This window comes from Macaca mulatta, chromosome 1, assembly GCF_049350105.2.
Source record: "Macaca mulatta isolate MMU2019108-1 chromosome 1, T2T-MMU8v2.0, whole genome shotgun sequence".
NCBI classification, from domain to species: domain Eukaryota; kingdom Metazoa; phylum Chordata; class Mammalia; order Primates; family Cercopithecidae; genus Macaca; species Macaca mulatta.
The window spans coordinates 200,372,979-200,390,144 of record NC_133406.1 but is presented as its reverse complement, the minus strand read 5'-3'; the positions used below and the strand labels follow the sequence as shown (position 1 = coordinate 200,390,144).

At 40.5% G+C, this 17,166-nt stretch overlaps 1 protein-coding gene across 2 annotated transcripts in view; it reads left to right on the top strand.

Annotated features, from left to right (window-relative positions):
* SMAP2 (small ArfGAP2) overlaps positions 1-17,166 on the top strand; it is a 48,873-nt gene that overhangs the window by 16,861 nt on the left and 14,846 nt on the right. Inside the window, 1 exon segment of one of the 2 annotated variants that reach the window (NM_001266730.2) lies at positions 15,328-15,461. The exons of the other annotated variant lie outside the window; for it this stretch is intronic. Within the exon segment in view, the coding sequence (NP_001253659.1) occupies positions 15,328-15,461 (134 nt within the window). 2 annotated transcript variants of the gene reach the window in all.

Below are 17,166 nucleotides of genomic sequence, written 5' to 3'. Positions count from 1 at the left end.
TTAAATATATGAGTAGATACTGGTTGTTGCAAAGAGGAAGTTAACCTGAAGTAACCTAAAAATGTAAAGAACTAAATGTCCCCAGGAGATGAAGACAGTAACTTGAGAACCAAGTTTGCATATATTACCTGAAGTGAGGTCACTAGGAAATTGGTTTAATTATAATATCAAGTTTTAAAATATCAGGTCCACCTGGCTGACTTTGAAATGATTTGCCCAGCTGTTAGCTCAGCAGTCCCTCCCTGCACACCAACTCCACCCAGCCTGTTATTAGCCATTGAAGTGGTGATTGAAATGCATTCGATTTCCCAAGAAATCTAATCTTTGGACTTGCTACATTTGCTATAAAATATCAGTTTAGTTTTAATAACTTTGAATTTGCTCCCAGTACCCCTAGTTTTTCTCATCTGTTTTAAATTCACATTCTTCACTCGGTCAGGTGCAGAATGGTGCTTCTCGCTGATTAGGGTGAGCATCTTTGCTGGGATGCTCTGGGATTCCAAAGCCATGATTCAGACACTTAAGCCTGTGTCAGTCCCTATCCTTAGGTCCTGGCAGGCTCCGTGTTCCATTCCAGCTGAGCCTTTGCTGGAGTAATTACCCACATGGAGTCTTCAAGCCAAACAATTGTTTGTACTGAGATAGTCTCACTGTTTGGCTCCTAATGAAATAATCTCTTTCCTGCCCTCAATGAAAGCAGCTATTTTTTGTGTCCTCCCTCCCCTATTCAGAGAAGCCATGTCTCATCCACCACTCTTCCAGCTTATTCATAAATGCTTTAAGCAGGGTCTTTGTGTAAAGGAAATTGGCTAGAGCTGAAATATCATAGGCTAACCAGGAGACAAGGAGCATTAAGGACACCCTTTCCCTTGACTTTCTATTTAGGGTATTTAAATTACCTTTGTGTGATTTTCTGTAATAAGCGATCTAAAAACTTAAATCCACATAAGCAAAATACTCATACTAGGTTTTAAAAAAGTATACTAAATTAGGCCGGGCACCGTGGTTCACGCCTGTAATCCCAGCACTTGGGGAGGCCGAGGTGAGCGCATCACTAGGTCAGGAGATCAAGACCATCCTGACTAACGTGGTGAAACCCCGCCGTCTCTACTAAAAATACAAAAAATTAGCCAGGCATGGTAGGCATGTGCCTGTAGTCCCAGGTACTTGGGAGGCTGAGGCAGGAGAATGGCGTGGACCCTGGAGGCGGAATTTGCAGTGAGCCAAGATTATGCCACTGCACTCCAGCCTGGGCGTGAATCCGTCTTAAAAAAAAAAAAAAAAGTATACTAAATTAGTATACTTTTATTTGTTGTTGTTACCTAAAGGAGCTCTCAAAAATAAAAGCTGGCCAGGCATGGTAGCACATGCCTGTAGTCCCAGCTACTCAAGAAGCTGAGGTGGGAGGATTGCTTGAGCGCAGGAGATTAAGGCTGCACTGCACTCTAGCTTGGGCAACAAAGCAAAACCCTATCTTAGAAGAACAAACAAAAAACCCAACAACAGAACAACCACAAATCAGTGAGTGCAGCAGGAGAGGCAGCAAAGTGCTGTGGGAGTTGGAATAGGAAGGAGAAAAAGCTTCAAGGGGAAAGTGGGCAGAGCAAGATTTGCACAAAAAGATGTTTTGCAAATAGAGGAAATAGGCCCTGTAAAGCTATTTGTGAGAGATTATAAGTTGATCAACGAAGTGTAAGTAGTTCTTCTCCCTTTTTTTGGGGGGGGGGACAGAGTCTTGCTCTGTCACCCAGGCTGGAGTGCAGTGGCTCAATCTTAGCTCACTGCAACCTCCGCCTCCCAGGTTCAAGCAATTCCCCTGCCTCAGCCTCCCAAATAGCTAGAATTACAGGCGTGAGCCACAACGCCTGGCTAATTTTTGTATTTTTAGTAGAGATGGGGTTTTAGCATGTTGGCTAGGCTGGTCTTGAACCCCTGACCTCAGGTGATCCACCGGCCTTAGCATCCCAAAGTGCTGGCATTACAGGCATGACATACCACGCCCGGCCTCTTCTAACATTTTTAAGGAGTATTTGCGTGAACAGAACCAATGAGGTTCTTCAAATTGACTTCTGACAGTAGTCTAAGTGGTCTCCATTTCTGATTCACCCTTTTTTCCAATTCCAAATTGCCATTATCCATGTAATTGACTCTAAAGAGAGCAAGCAAATCTATCTTCTCCAGCAGTTTTGATCATAGATTTTTAGCTGGCTCTCTTTATCATTTGCAACTGAGTTCATTCATATGTTCCAGTGTTCAAGAATTTTTTCCTTCAGTTCCAGAACTCTTTGCTTCCATCCTGTGGTTTCTTGGGAGCACAGTTCTAAGCTTTCTTAAGATAAGTGTTTCAACCACACCATCTACCATTTTCCTCAGAAGTTGTTCTCTTCTTATGGGGTGTGTTTAGGGTGTTTGGGGCACCAGTCACTAGGGATTGGAAGGATTCTGATGGATCTTCAAGTGACCATGTCTTGAAGGTTAGCCATCATCAGTTCACTCCATGAAATGAAAGCTTAAGGGGGTCCACTTTTGCTCTTTTTTGAAAAAGTCTATTGTCCTCAAAGAAGGAGGTGAACCTGATCAGATTTTAAAGTTTTGTCTCATTCAGTGTTTGTAGCATCAAGGGACTGGCCTCTAATGGAAGCAACTGGGGGGCCTCATTGGCTTATGTAATCAGTCTCATCTCACTGACTTTACAGGGTTCTTCAATACTGTCAGAAAATCTCTTGGCTAGCTCTTTCTCCCTCCTTAAAATACGTTGGCTCTTTACTATAAAAACAATCATAGCAGCACATACCAGAATCTCCTAGGGAAACCCCCAAAGACTTGGGCCTTGTCTCAGCTCTCAGACATAACTACCAAGATCTCTGCATAGCTTTCCCAGGACCAACTGGAAATAAATTTTTTTTTATGACGATATAATTGACAAATGAAAATTGTATATGTTTACAGTATACAATGTGGTGTTTTGACATATATGTACATTGATTTTTGTGGCAGTCAGGAGGTCCTCTAATTGGAACAGGGACTCACCACACCCAAGAGTCCCTCTGTCTGTATCCCATCCCCAAATCAGAAAAAGGCCTGTGGGTCTCTGTGGGTAGGATTCACTCTCTCAGATTTCTCTGTGAGTCAGGAACATGACAAGTGGCATCTCTACACACAGTTTTAAGAGGAAGTGATGTCATTGTTGGTATATAGAAGTGAGAAGAGGAGTAATGAGAATTAAAGAAAGACCCAGATCCCGGGAAAATTTAAGCCATACTTTGAAGTTTGGAGTTCAGTTGATGGTGGGGGGTCCACTGACATAGCTTTGAATGAGGTGATGACATTATCAGAATATATGTTGGCAAAATGTCCTTTTCAAAGCCAACAAGGTCCAAACTAGGATCCCATTCTTTCCCTCCTGAAGTCACCTGGGGAATTGAGTTGATAATAATGATACGGGATGACTGATTGATATTTCTTTATTCCCAGAAACATCACCCAAGTAGAAACTAGTTACCTTCCACTGGTGGGAGAGACAACAAGGAAGAGTGACAGTAAATCCCTACCTGTTAATAATAAACCAATGGCCAGGCCCAGTGGCTCATTTCCTGTAATCCCAGTACTTTGGGAAGCCAAGGTGGGAAGATCACTTGAGCCCAGGAGTTCAAAACCAGCCTGGGCAACATAGCAAGACCTCACCTCTACAAAATAATAATAATAATAATAATAATAATAATAATACCAAGCCAGTAAGATTATGTGGAGCCAGATTTACTAAAAGTTAATTGCCTTCCCTTCAACCTTTTTGGAGTAGTTTAATGAATTTTTGAGATAAAGTTACTGTCTTTCGGAAGAGGTAGATTTGAGATAATCTTGTTAAGGTATATTGATTTGTCAGAGAGGTGTATTGACTTGTCTAAAGTCACACAGGAAATTAGTGCTGTAGTTTAGATAATCCGTATCCTTAGCTCTGTAGATAAGAAGGGCCAGTTAAATAACATGAGAAAGATGAAGAATGACTCCTTCCTTTGTCCTAGTAGACCTCAGTCTGCTTCCCTGTTGATTTCTTTGTGTTACAGGCTTTAATGTTTTTTGAGAAAAGCCATTTTAAGTTAACTACTGAATTAGCTTTAGATATAGATTGACTAATCATTTCATTAGTGAGTACTTAGCAGTGTTCTACTTCCCTTAACCTCCTTTTTCCGGTTACCTGTTAGGAAGATAATGTTGCTTTGCTTCATCTCCATTGATAATCACAGCAGTCTGTCTAATTGCTACGCCTGTTCTATCATTGAGCTCCTGGATCAAGTTGGTTCAGTGGGCTTGTATTTTGGTTGAGTATATAAGTGGCTGCTTTCTTCTGCTGGAATCTCTAAACCTCCATCTTTATCTTGCATACTTCGATATATAAGTATGGGGGGAGTAAAAAGCAGCACCAGGATATCAAAATGGTAGGAAGACAGATTAATCGGACTCAGTATAAGGAAGGCCTCTCTGCTAGTCAATGCTGTCTAATGGACAAACCGACTACCTTTTGAAATGGTACATAACTGACTTAGCGTTGGACAAAGCAGGTGGTCACCCTTACAAGGAGGGTGCATTCAGTGGGAAGTTGGACCCAAGAGGACTTCTAAAGTTCTTTCCACCTCTGATGTTCTCATTTTAAATTTCTTGGTGTAGGATTTACCTTTATTCTCTAATCAGTCTCAGACATGTTTTAATTTTGTCTCAGACATTTTTAAGCTTAACTTATGCTCTTTTTTCAACTGTACAAATGTGGACAGTGTTTCTTTTTGACAAACGGAAACAACATTCTTGCAAGATGGCCCAGATGGAAAGGGACTTCTCTTGCAAGCGTTCTGAAAGCAGAGGTTGATTGCATAAGCCTTTATTTTGGTCTCATGGTTCCTTAAAATGTTTGTACTTACAGAAGTTCAAAGTTACTGTTTATTGTTATTTTGGAATAAGGAACTTGATGAACTCTTTTTTGTGTAGATGAAAACATAGAGGTAAACATACCTCTCAGCAGCCCTACATAATTTTTCCAAGATCCCACTGGTGTTTCTGTGTATTCTTCCTTTTCAGTGAATCAGAGAATGGAAGGATATAATGAGTGGAACTGAGGTAACTGGCACTAGATTTGTTTTTAAAACAAATACTGCTGCTTTTTTACTTTGACTTCCAAATTTTAGGTCAGAGTTAATGACAAGCTACGTCATGTAGAATTAATCTCTTATAAAATCCAAGTTTGTTGATTTAGGTTCTTCCTCATGTGTATGTTGTATTTAACCAGTTTTCAGTGCCTACTGTAGGCTCCAGGAACTGAATTTGATTTGTGTTTTAGGTTCCTCAAGACCTAACATCTTCATAAATTGTTTATTTCATTTTACATTTTCAGAACCATTGAATGGTAAGCAGGAAGGGACCTAAAAATTACTGCAAACCATCTACTGTAGTAGTAGGACTGTAGTAGTAGAAAGAACCGTAGGGCTCGTTGTTCACCCAATTCACCACATGGGGATCATTTCTCCACCATCCCTGAGAACTGATTACCAAGCCTCTGTTTGAACACTGCACTAACTGGGATTTTACAGTTTCTGGATATGCTGCATTTGTTTTTACACAACCTTAATTGTTAGAAAATTTTTCCCTAGAGTGTGCTAAAATCAACTTCTATTCCTTAATGCCAGTTCTGCTTTTGAAGCCTCTCCAAAGTAGCCTAATCCGTTTTCTGTGTTATAGCCTATCCTTTAAGGCATGTGAAAACTTCTTCTCCCTTCATTTTGCAAAACAGGAAGAATATATACATTTATGTTGCTTGTTGATTAACTCATTTAACAGACATTTATTGTGTACCATCTTCTGTTTGCTAGCATTGTGTCAAGTGTTTGGGATAAACGATGAAGGAACATGGTCATTGCCTTCCAGAGCTCATAGTCTGTTGAGGACAAGAGAGACCTGTAAGCAACTCGAACAAGATATTAAGTATTAGAAGAACAAAGCTATTATCTGGGCTATTAGCGATAGAGAAAGTTAAGGTTTATTCCACTGGAGGGCGTCACAGATGAAGTGGATTTTTAAGTTTGTCAAGCAGGGAATGAGGGAGAAAGCCATTCCAGGTAGAAAGAATGGTGTAGTCAAAGAGATTTGAGTGTGTCGCATATTTCAGAATTATGACTTCCTCAGCACGTGTAAAGCACAAGGCTCTCAACAGACTTTATATATCATGTTAAGGAGTTTCAACTTATCCTACAGCCAGTAAGGAGCCCTGGATGCTCGCATTGTTTTGTTTTTATGATATCTGTACTGGTTTTTCCCACTGCAAACTTAATAGAAAGTTCATTGCAAACAATCCAGAGAGTATATATAGAGAAGAAAATAGATGTTTCACAATCCCATTATCCAGATATAGTAATAATTTACATACATTCTTCTAGATGTTTTTTCTGTGCATACCTGTACATTTATTCTTTTTTCTTTTCTATTCTTTTTTTTGACAAGGTCTTGCTCTGTTCCCTAGGATGGAGTGCCATGGTGCAATCATAGCTCATTGCAGCCTTAAATCCTTGGGCTCAAGCAGTACTCCCACCTCAGCCTCCCAAGTAGCTAGGACTACAGAGGCATGCCACCACACCCAGCTCATTTATTCATATTTTAAACAAAAATGGAATTGTTTCATGTATACTCTTTTAATACTGGATTTTAAAAATTACTGTATCATGGAGATACTTTTGTATCAAATAGAGGCTCCAAAATTTTTCCCCATTAAATGGTGATACCATAATTCCTTAATGTAACCTATTGATGTTTCTAATCTTTATAAAGATGTAATAATGAACATTCTTAACATATTTCTTTGTGTACTTGACCTGTTTTTTCCCTGATGAATTCTTACAAGTGGGGTCAAAGGATTTACTTAGTTCTTTTGTTTTTTTTGAGTTAGGGCGTCAATATGTTGCCCAGGCTGTCCTCAAACTCCTGGGCTCAAGTGATCCTCCAACCTCAGCCTCCTGAATAGCTGGGACTACAGACATGTGCCACTGCACCTAGCACACTTAGTTTTAATTAATTTTTAAACAAATGTTGCCTTCCTGCTGTGTTCAAGGAAGCGTGCTATGCTGTGGGTATATGATAGTGAATGTCACAGGTCTGGTGTCAGCTCTTGTGGCACACATTAGTGGGAAAGAATCTTAATCAAATAATTAGATAGTAACAAAATGGGGTATGATTTAGAAAAAGTAAAGGGTGGCCAGGCACAGGGGCTTACTCCTGTAATCTCAGTGCTTTGGGAGGCCAAAGTAGGAAAATCGTTTGAGGCCAGGAGTTCAAGACCAGCCTGGGCAACATAGTGAGACCCTGTCTCTTTTTTATTTCATTTATTTATTTTTAGTTTATTTTTTTCAGATGGAGCCTTGCTTTGTCACCCTGGCTGGAGTGCAGTGGCAGGATCTCGGCTCACTGTAACCTCCGCTTCCTGGGCTCGTGTGATTCTCCTGCCTCAGCCTCCCAAGTAGCTAGGACTACAGGCACGTGCCACCATGTCTGGCTATTTTTTTTTTTTTTCGTATTTTTAGTAGAGATGGAGTTTCACCATGTTGGCCAGGCTGGTCTCAAACTCCTGACCTCAGGTGATCCGCCCGCCTTGGCCTCCCAAAGTGTTGGGATTACAGGCATGAGCCATCGCACCTGGCCTATTTCTTTTTTTTTTTCTTTACTTTTTTTTTTTTCTCCTGACTCTTTACAGCACTCAATGACCCATCTCTACAAAAATAAAAAATTCAGCTGAGTGTGGTGGCTCATGCCTGTGGTCCCCGCTACTTGGGAGACTGAGGTGGGAGGATTGCCTGAGCCCAACAGCCCAAGGCTGCTATGAGTTACGATCGTGCCTCTGCACTCCAGCCTGGGTGACAGAGCAAGACCCTGTCTCAAAAAAAAAAAAAAGAGAGAGAGCAAAGAAAAAAAAGAAAGGAAAGAAAGAGTAAAGGGTAAATGAAAGTTCATAGCCTTTAAAAAAAGTCCTTATCTTTTAGAGATATATGCTGAAGTATACACAGATGAAATGGTATGATATTTAGGACTTGCTTCAGAATAATCCAAGGTTGGAGTCGAGGGGCAGTGGGTGGGAGTATAGCTGAAACAAAATTGGCTAGGAGTTGATAATTGCTGAAGCCCATGGTTAATTATGCTCTGCTTTTGTTTGTTTGAAATTTTCTATAAGGTAAAAGCCAAAAGAAAGGGTAGAAGAGAGATTATAGTCGTGTTTAGACTGGGGAGCCAAGGAAAGACTCCTTTGAGGAAGAAGCATTTCAGCTCCTTTGAGGAAGAAGCATTTCAGAGGGTCTATTACTATCTAGACCCTCGTGATGTATAGGAGTTGGCCAGGCTGCAAGGGGCATTTGGCAGTTAGGGAGTTTTTTAGGCAGCAGGAGCAGCATGTTCAAAGGCTGGCAAGCCCTGAGGAAGGAACATGTTGGTGCCTTGAGGAAATGAAAGAAGGCTGCTGTCATAGGAATTGAGAGGCTGCGGAAGGAGGCATGGGCTAGACCTTTAAGACCTTGGAAACCATGTTAAAGATTTTGTTTTTTAATCCAATAGTAATAGAATAATTTTAAGTAGCACGAGGTGGCTCTGCTTCTTTAAGAGCTCAAGTTGGCTGCTGGTGGAGAATGGTTTTGGTTTGGGCTCGAGGGAGAAGAGAATGTAAAAGTGGAGAGAGAGCTATTAGGAGGTTATTGCAGTGGTCCAAAAGAGTCTGGTGGTTTTAGATTACAGAAATAGTTATACAGATGGAGAGAAGAGATACTGATTTGACAGATATTTTTGGCTTGGTGATGTGGGGGCTGAAGGAGAGAGAGGTTTTATGATGCATAAATTTCTGGCTGACGCAATGGAATGGATGGAGGTGTAGTTGACTAAGATGAAGGAAAAAGGAAGAGATTTTGTAGCAAGAGATTGAGAGCTTAGTTTGGAATATGCTATTCAGAAAATGTGCACCAATTTACATATTTACCTCTGTGTATAAGACTACATGGAAGGTATTTATATTTAGAGGTCTGATCTGTACAGATTTGTGTTTTAGAAAGATTATTCTAGTGGGATTCTGGAGACTAATTGCTTGTTAGTCTGTGAGGTTTTTGAATTGAGGTATCTCATCTTTATTTTCTCTGCCTTTGTATCCCCAGTACTTAGCAGACAAAGTGCTTGGCACATAGGTACACAATAAATAATGTTAAGAGAATGAATGCTGGCCAGGCGCGGTGGCTCACTCCTGTAATCCCAGCACTTTGGGAGGCTGAGGCGGGCGGATCACAAGGTCAGGAGATGAGACCATCCTGGTTACCACGGTGACACCCCGTCTCTACTAAAAATACAAAAACAAAATTAGGCGGGCGGGGTGGCGGGCGCGGTGGCGGGCGCCTGTACACCCAGCTACTTGGGAGGCTGAGGTAGGAGAATGGCGTGAACCCGGGAGGCGGAGCTTGCAGTGAGTCGAGATTGCGCCACTGCACTCCAGCCTGGGCGACAGAGCGAGACTGTCTCAAAAAAAAAAAAACAAAAAAAAACCACAAAAAAACAAAAAAAGAATGCTTATAGGTGAGAGATGAGAAGGTCTAGGTAGAAATGGATAGATTGTGGAAAAGTTTCCAAGATAGATTCAACAGGATTTGGATGGAAGATGGGAGAGATTTTTCTGTCCCTTCTCTTACCCTGCCGTTGAACTTTTTGACAGGTCCATTATGCCAGCAGGTCTAAATATAGGTAGCCATCAATTTATCAATTTTTTTTTATCCTCAACATTTATTTGTTTGGAACTCCATAGATTAGAACTCAATGAGGTAATTATTATAATATTAATAGTAGCTTGAAGCCCTCCATCACTCTAGTTCCCGTTTTCTGTCTGCTGAGTTTTCTGTCTTCCAGAGCCTTTCTAATCCTGGCGTTTGATGGTGGGGAAAGTTTCAGCAGCAAGAGGAATTTGCAGCAGTAGTTACTCAGTATGTAGAAGCTGTCCAGAAGTTGAATATAAGTTGGATATTACCTGTATGCTTTCCATTTTACAAATGGAGACATAAGCCCTAAAGAAACTTGTCAAAATACATGCAACAGGTCCATGTAAACCCAGGTTTTTCCCATACTGAGCTGGTACTTAGGACAGTTGATTTCTTGACTGATCAACCAAATCCATTTCCATCTACTTTTTTCATTTTCCCTGATCGCTTATTACAGAGTGATTCTATGTTAGTTTTAGTATTGCTTAATGCTGCCCAAGCCTGCTCTTAGGCTCCTGTTGAATATGTTCACTTATCTGTGACCTTGTTCTTGTGTTGTGTCAGTCACTACCAGTTTACATCACTTGCCTATCCTCTTTGCTTTCAAAATTGTTTGGCATATTGCCTCTCAGCATCTATTTTCATTTTACATTTCAAAATGGTATCTTTTATATTTTTTCCTTGATTACCATGACCAATATGTATTGAACAATTGGTTTATCTCTCTTTATTGATACATAATAGATACACATATTTTCATGATTATTTTGATACATTCACATAATGTGTAATAACCAAATCATGATAATGGTATATCCATCACCTTAAACATTTATCTTTATGCTGGGAACATTTGAATTATTCTCTTCTACCTATTTTGAGATATATGGTAGATTATTGTTTGCTATAGTCACTCAACTGATTTATTGAACACTAGGTCTTATTTCTTCTAACTGTATTTTTGTATTTTTGGGGTTTTTTGAGACAGGGTCTTGCTCTGTCGCCCAGGCTGATGTGCAGTGGTGTGATCTTGGCTCGTCGCAACCTCTGACTCCTGGATTCAAGCAATTCTCCTGCCTCAGCCTCCCCAGTAGCTGGGATTACAGACGTGCCACCATGCCCGGCTAATTTTTTGTATTATTAGTAGAGATGGGGTTTCACCATGTTGGCCAGGCTAGCTAACTATATTTTTGTACCCATTAATCAACCTCACTTCATCCTCCATCCCCCTACCCTTTCTGGCTTCTAGAACACCGATTTACTCTCTCTTCATGAGATCCACCTTTTTTAAACTCACTGACATTTGCAGCAACACAGATGGAATTGGAGATCATTATGTTAAAACAATTGGTTTCACTTGCATTTTTGCAAGTTTACCAGATTAAAGTAGGCTGGCCTTGCAGCAGCAATACCAGGTACTGTGGAATCCAAGTACCCACCACTTAGGCTGACAGCCTTGGGCCTTCTTTCTTTGCCTGTGTAGTGGGGGCATATGCAAGCACAAGGGCAGGGTGGGGGTGTGTAGCAGAGAAAGGGAACAGGTGAGGGTTTAAAAAGTGCATTTTCAAGAAATATTTTGGCCGGGCGCAGTGGCTCACGCCTGTAATCCCTGCACTTTGGGAGGCCGAGGCGGGCGGATCACGAGGTCAATAGATGGAGACCATCCTGGCTAACACGGTGAAACCACGTCTCTACTAAAATACAAAAAATTAGCCGGGCGCGGTGGCGGGTGCCTGTAGTCCCAGCTACTCGGGAGGCTGAGGCAGGAGAATGGCGCGAACCCGGGAGGCGGAGCTTGCAGTGAGCCGAGATGGTGCCACTGCACTCCAGCCCGGGCGACAGAGTGAAGACTCCGCCTCAAAAAAAAAAAAAAAAAAAAAAAAGAAATATTTTAAGATCAATAAAGGAAGCTGCTTAAAATTTCATGTTTTCTAGAAGACTTTGAAATTGGGTCTAGGGTAAATTTCTTCTCTCTAATATTCAGTTCATTTTGGTTCTGGTATTTTAGGACCAGAACTCATATTCCTTTCCAAAAAGAAGCACTCTGGCTGAGCGTGGTGATTCACACCTGTAATCCCAGCCCTTTGGGAGGCCAAGGCGAGTGGATCACCAGAGGTCTGGAGTTCGAGACCAGCCTGGCCAATGTGGCGAAACCCTGTCTCTATTAAAATATGAAAGTTAGCTGGGTGTGGTGGCATGTGCCTATAGTCCCAGCTACTCAGGAAGCTGAGGGAACAGAATTGCTTGAACCCAGGAGGCAGAGGTTGCAGTGAGCCAAAATCACACCACTGCACTCCAGCCTGGGTGACAGAGCGAGACTCTGTCTCAAAAAAATAAAATTAAAATAAAAAGAAGCACTCCGTGGTGTTGCACAGAGTGTAGGTATATATTACATATATGAATGAGTTAACTGGCTCATATCAGGAAGATGAATGGGAAGTGGGTTCTGGAAACCTCATTCGATACCATGTCCTTATATATAGTCCTCAGTTATTGTCCCTCTGTGTTTTAGGCACTGTGAGGTGAATGTTATGGTACCCATTTTATAGATGAGGAAACTAAAGCTCCGTCTCTCAGAAGGTCACACAGGTAATCATTGAAGGAACTGCGCTCAAACCTAAGTCCTTACTGGCAGCAAAGATTATACTTTTAATAACTACAACTGGCAGAGCATGGTTGCTGACACCTATAATCCCAGTGCTTTGGGAGGCTGAGGTGAGAGGATTCCTTGAGGCCAGGAGTTCACAACCAGCCTAAGCAACATAGGGAGACCTTGTCTTTAAAAAAATTTGAAAATCAGCCAGGCATGGTGGTGCATGCCTGTAGTCCCAGCTACATGGGAGGCTGAGGTGGAAGAATCTCATGAGGCCAGGAGTTTGAGGTTACAGTGAGCCATGATCTTGCCTCTGCACTACAGCCTGGGCAACAGAGTGAGAGACCCTGTCTGTAAAAAATAAAATGAAATAAAAGTAACTACACCATTTCCCCATGTTTTCAGCCATATAAGTAACATTTGTCTCTTTTATTTTTCTTTTCTCTAGTTTCAGAATCTTTTGTGGAACATGTAGTTATTCACTAATAAATCTAGTGTCTCAAAACTAAAAGAGACTGAGTATCTGGGATATAACTATCCCTATATTCACTGGGAAAAGGTTTCAGAAGGGATGTCAGGTGGGGATCTGCGGGGGAGAAGAGGCTCTTCTCTGGCTTTTCATGAAAATATAGCTGCCTGTATTTCTGTACTGAGGCCTTGTCAGTGGCTTCAGAGTCACCCCAAGGCTCGAAGTCTTAGCCTTGCATTCCTCAGAAGCAAAACGACTTTAAGTACTCTGGAGTGGGAGCTGTGACAGTGGCTTAGATGATTGGGAATTGCCTTTTCCCATCTTAAGGCCAGGAAGCACACAGTGTAACGTTTCACAGCTGACTTTCAATTTTTAATGAATGCGTTTGGCTTCTGACTTTGTTAGTAAACAAATACATCTTAACTGTCTTATGAGTTCTAGACTCCGGAATCTAGAGCAAAGAAAAAATGCTTTAAGAAACATGAAATATTAACTTGGTACCATTTTAAATCTTATATAACTTAGATCTTATTGAAGTTCCTTTATGAAAACTGTAACCTAAAATGGATAGACAGCATGCTAAGAAACCCCATTTACGTCAGTTTAGGGTTTTCATTTTGTGTTTGACGTGACACTCTCCCACCTGAAACAAGTGTGCAGATCGTTTTTGTGTTTATAAGATACATGGTGGACCAACTATGTAAATCCATCTAGGAATGTGAAGGGACTAAATATCGTTTTAGAAGATAAATCTGAGCTTGTGATAACGATAAGGCATTGGGATAAAATTTCAGGCAGAGAGCACCACCTGGTGGTAATAAGGAGAATGTGAGCTTTCTGTTGCAGTATTTGCCATAGTAGTGATATCTTTGTCAAAAAATTACATTCTTATTTGTAATAATCATGTATTCAAATTTCTAAAACTAATTTTCTGCCACATGATTCTAGCATTCCTTCATTAAAACTGCTGTCAAAACCTTCAGGCTGGCCAGGCGCAGTGGCTCACACCTGTAATCCCAGCACTTTGGGAGGCTGAAGTGGGAGAAGTGTTTGAGGCCAGGAGTTCAAGACCAGCCTGGGCAACATAGTGAGACCTTGTCTCTGCAGTAAATAAACATATTAGCCAGGCAGAATGGCACACGCCTATAGTCCCAGCTACTCCAGAGGCTGAGGCAGGAGGATTGCCTGAGCCCAGGAAGACGAGGCTGCAGTGAGCTATGATGGTGCCACAGCACTCCCTGTCTGGGTGACAGCGAGACTGCCTTTAAAAATAAAAATTGAAAAACCTGCTGGCTAACCAAATAATTGTCTGTGTCCTAAAGAACTGAAGTCTTGTGCTCCTTGTCGTTCCAAGCGTAGGTCCTGTTTATCTCTATAGAAAATCGGTGTCTTTTCACCTCTTTATTGCATCCTCTAATTTTTATGTCACACTTATTTTATGTGGTAAATTTCTGCCAAGTGGGATAACGGAGAAGGAAATATTTCTGAGTTTTCAGTAAGTTTTTGGCAGGTTTCATATGAGTCATTTTTTTTTCCTGGGTGAAAATTATGAAGAGGAGTGTGATAATTTTTCAGAGTGATTATTAGGATGAGTAAAGCTGGCAGGGGATGGGAGCTTCTGTAACATTTTGAATTAAAATTCATATTTGAGATTTCTTTTTTGTTGCTATAAGCATCTTTATTATTTGGCAATCTAGAAATGAGATACTTCAGTAGTTGAGTAAAGTAGGGACATCAACCTAAGGGGAAAGGATCCTATTAAGTTAATGCGAATGCATATTTTATAGGCCTGGGGTTGGGGGGAGGATAAACACAGTTTCAATTACAGGTTGAGCCGTGGACAATCATGCCTTATCTATCTTTCTTCCTGGTAGGAAAACCGAATATAGGCCACCACTAAAAAGTGGTGAATACAGGCCCATCACCACTAAGACGTCTCTTGGGAGAGGACTGTTTATATAAGGTGCTCAGCCAAATAGAATATGATATGGCTTTGCACTCCTGGGATTTTTCTTAATATAAGTAACAGTCTTGTAACATCTGCGTTTCAACACTCATATTAGCAGACACTGTAAAAAAATTGTACCATGCACAAATGCCCACATATTATATAATTCTGTTTGTATTAAATGTCCAGAATTGGCAATCCATAGAGATAAAAAGTAGATTCATAGTTGCCAGGGGCTGGGAGGGAAGAGTTGGGAGAAAATGGGTAGTGCCTGCTAATGGGTTGGGATTTCTTTTGGAGTAATGAAAATGTTCTGGAATTAGATAATAGTAATCATTGCACAACTATGTGAATATACTGAAAACCACTGTATTGTACACTTAAAAATTTTAAACTAAAGAAAAGCTGACACGTGGAGGAATGAGTAGAGTCAATAAACAGGTGGTTATGGTAAAAATTATTTCACTTACGTTCTAGCAGAAATGTCTGATAATCTAATATTGCAGTTTAGGCCTTGAATGTTGTAATTTGTGCTTTATTGCCCTGTTCCTGACTTTCACAGGGCCGCGATGGGCCTCTTGGAACATTGGTGTGTTCATCTGCATTCGATGTGCTGGAATCCACAGGAATCTGGGGGTGCACATATCCAGGGTAAAGTCAGTTAACCTCGACCAGTGGACTCAAGAACAGATTCAGGTACTTAGCCCAAGAGTGAGTCAGCTGCTCCCATATATCCATGTAAAAGGAATTCCAGATGAATTTCAGTCAAACCGGGCACAAAGGCAAAGATAAAGGAAAATTTAGTTGTTAAACACTTATGTCAAATTCTTGTACCTTAACAGAAATTTTTATTCTTTCTATTTAAGATACAAGTTATTCTACCTATATTTTACCTCCTTAAAAACAGAAATAGTCTATGGTCTAGGACTCCATGGGTCCACAAAAGTATTAAGAGGGATCTTTGGGTGATTTTCTAAGACTCTTAGCACTTGCAGGTCTAAAATTTATAGTTTTGAATATTCACTTTTGGTCGGGCACGGTGGCTCAATCCCAGCACTTTGTAAGACCGAGGTGGGTGGATCGCCTGACTCCAGGAGTTCAAGACCAGCCTGGGCAACAGAGTGAGACACCTGTCTCTGCAAAATACAGAATTAAAAAGTTAGCTGGGCCTGGTGGTATGTACCTGTAATCCCAGCAGTTTGGGAAGCTGAGGTGGGAGGATTGCTTGAGCCTCTGCAGAAGTGGAGGCTGCAGTTAGCCATGATCATGCCATTGCACTCTAGGCTTAGAAATAGAGTGAGACCCTGTCTCAAAAAAAAAATCACTTTTTAAAAAAACCTCCAAATCATAGACTTATGGAAATATTTTATTGCTAAAATGCATACGTGAATCTTTGTTTTAGACATGGAAAATATTTTAATGGTACATAATATTAAAAAGATATCATTTTTGTGAACTCATCTTTTCTGTGATTGTTAATATATCTTTAGACACATACAAACATGGAATTAGATGATAACATTTAAAATTTCAAAAATTTTAAATAAATTTAAACATAATTAACCTTAAAAGTATATTAAATAAGACAATGTATATATTATATTTATTGTTATCATCTTAAAAAAGCTGTAACAGCTGGAATGCATATGTGAATCTTGCATGCTGTTAGCTTGGTGGGCTTGGAGTGAGACTCCTAAGTTAATGAGTCTGGCTGACCTAAGAGCTGTACCTTGATATAGCTTCATTATTTTTTATTCTCTTCCTACATTGAAAAGCTTTAATTTTAATTTTTTCTTTCTTGGGAGTAAAAGGGAAGCCCTCCCGCCCCCCAAATCCAGTTGCTAAAGTTGGTAATGGAAAAAGAGGTTACTCTTAACGAGAAAATGGCTTTAGAAATTGCTTTAGACTGTATTTATAGTTGTATTAAAGGTCTAAAAAGGTGAGTTAGATTTTTCAGTTACACTTTACTCTGTCTTATGAAGGAAATTGTATGCCATGAAGATATTTGGGGATTTGGAGACTTAAAAAGCTCTTGGGATTTATCCCTCACAAGTGTTAAGGAGTCTACTTAAAAGCCTAATGGGAAACACATTTATTGGAATTGATTAATAGTATAAACTCAGAATGGTAACACTGATCATTGCCTGCCAAGTAGACATTTTAATTGGTAGCTGTGTATCTAAGACTGTCAAATGAGATCTTGATTTATTACTGAATTAAATGTATCTTGGTACACAGGTATTTCAGTAAAAGGAACCTATGGAGTAGGGGGAAAGACAGCTTGGGGCAAATGATTGGGAATTCCTAGTAAGGTAGAGAGAATCATGAATTGGAAATCAGAATCTTGGTTCTGACACTCTCTAGGTTGGTTCTTCAATTGTACAGTAGTGGAATTGGGTGA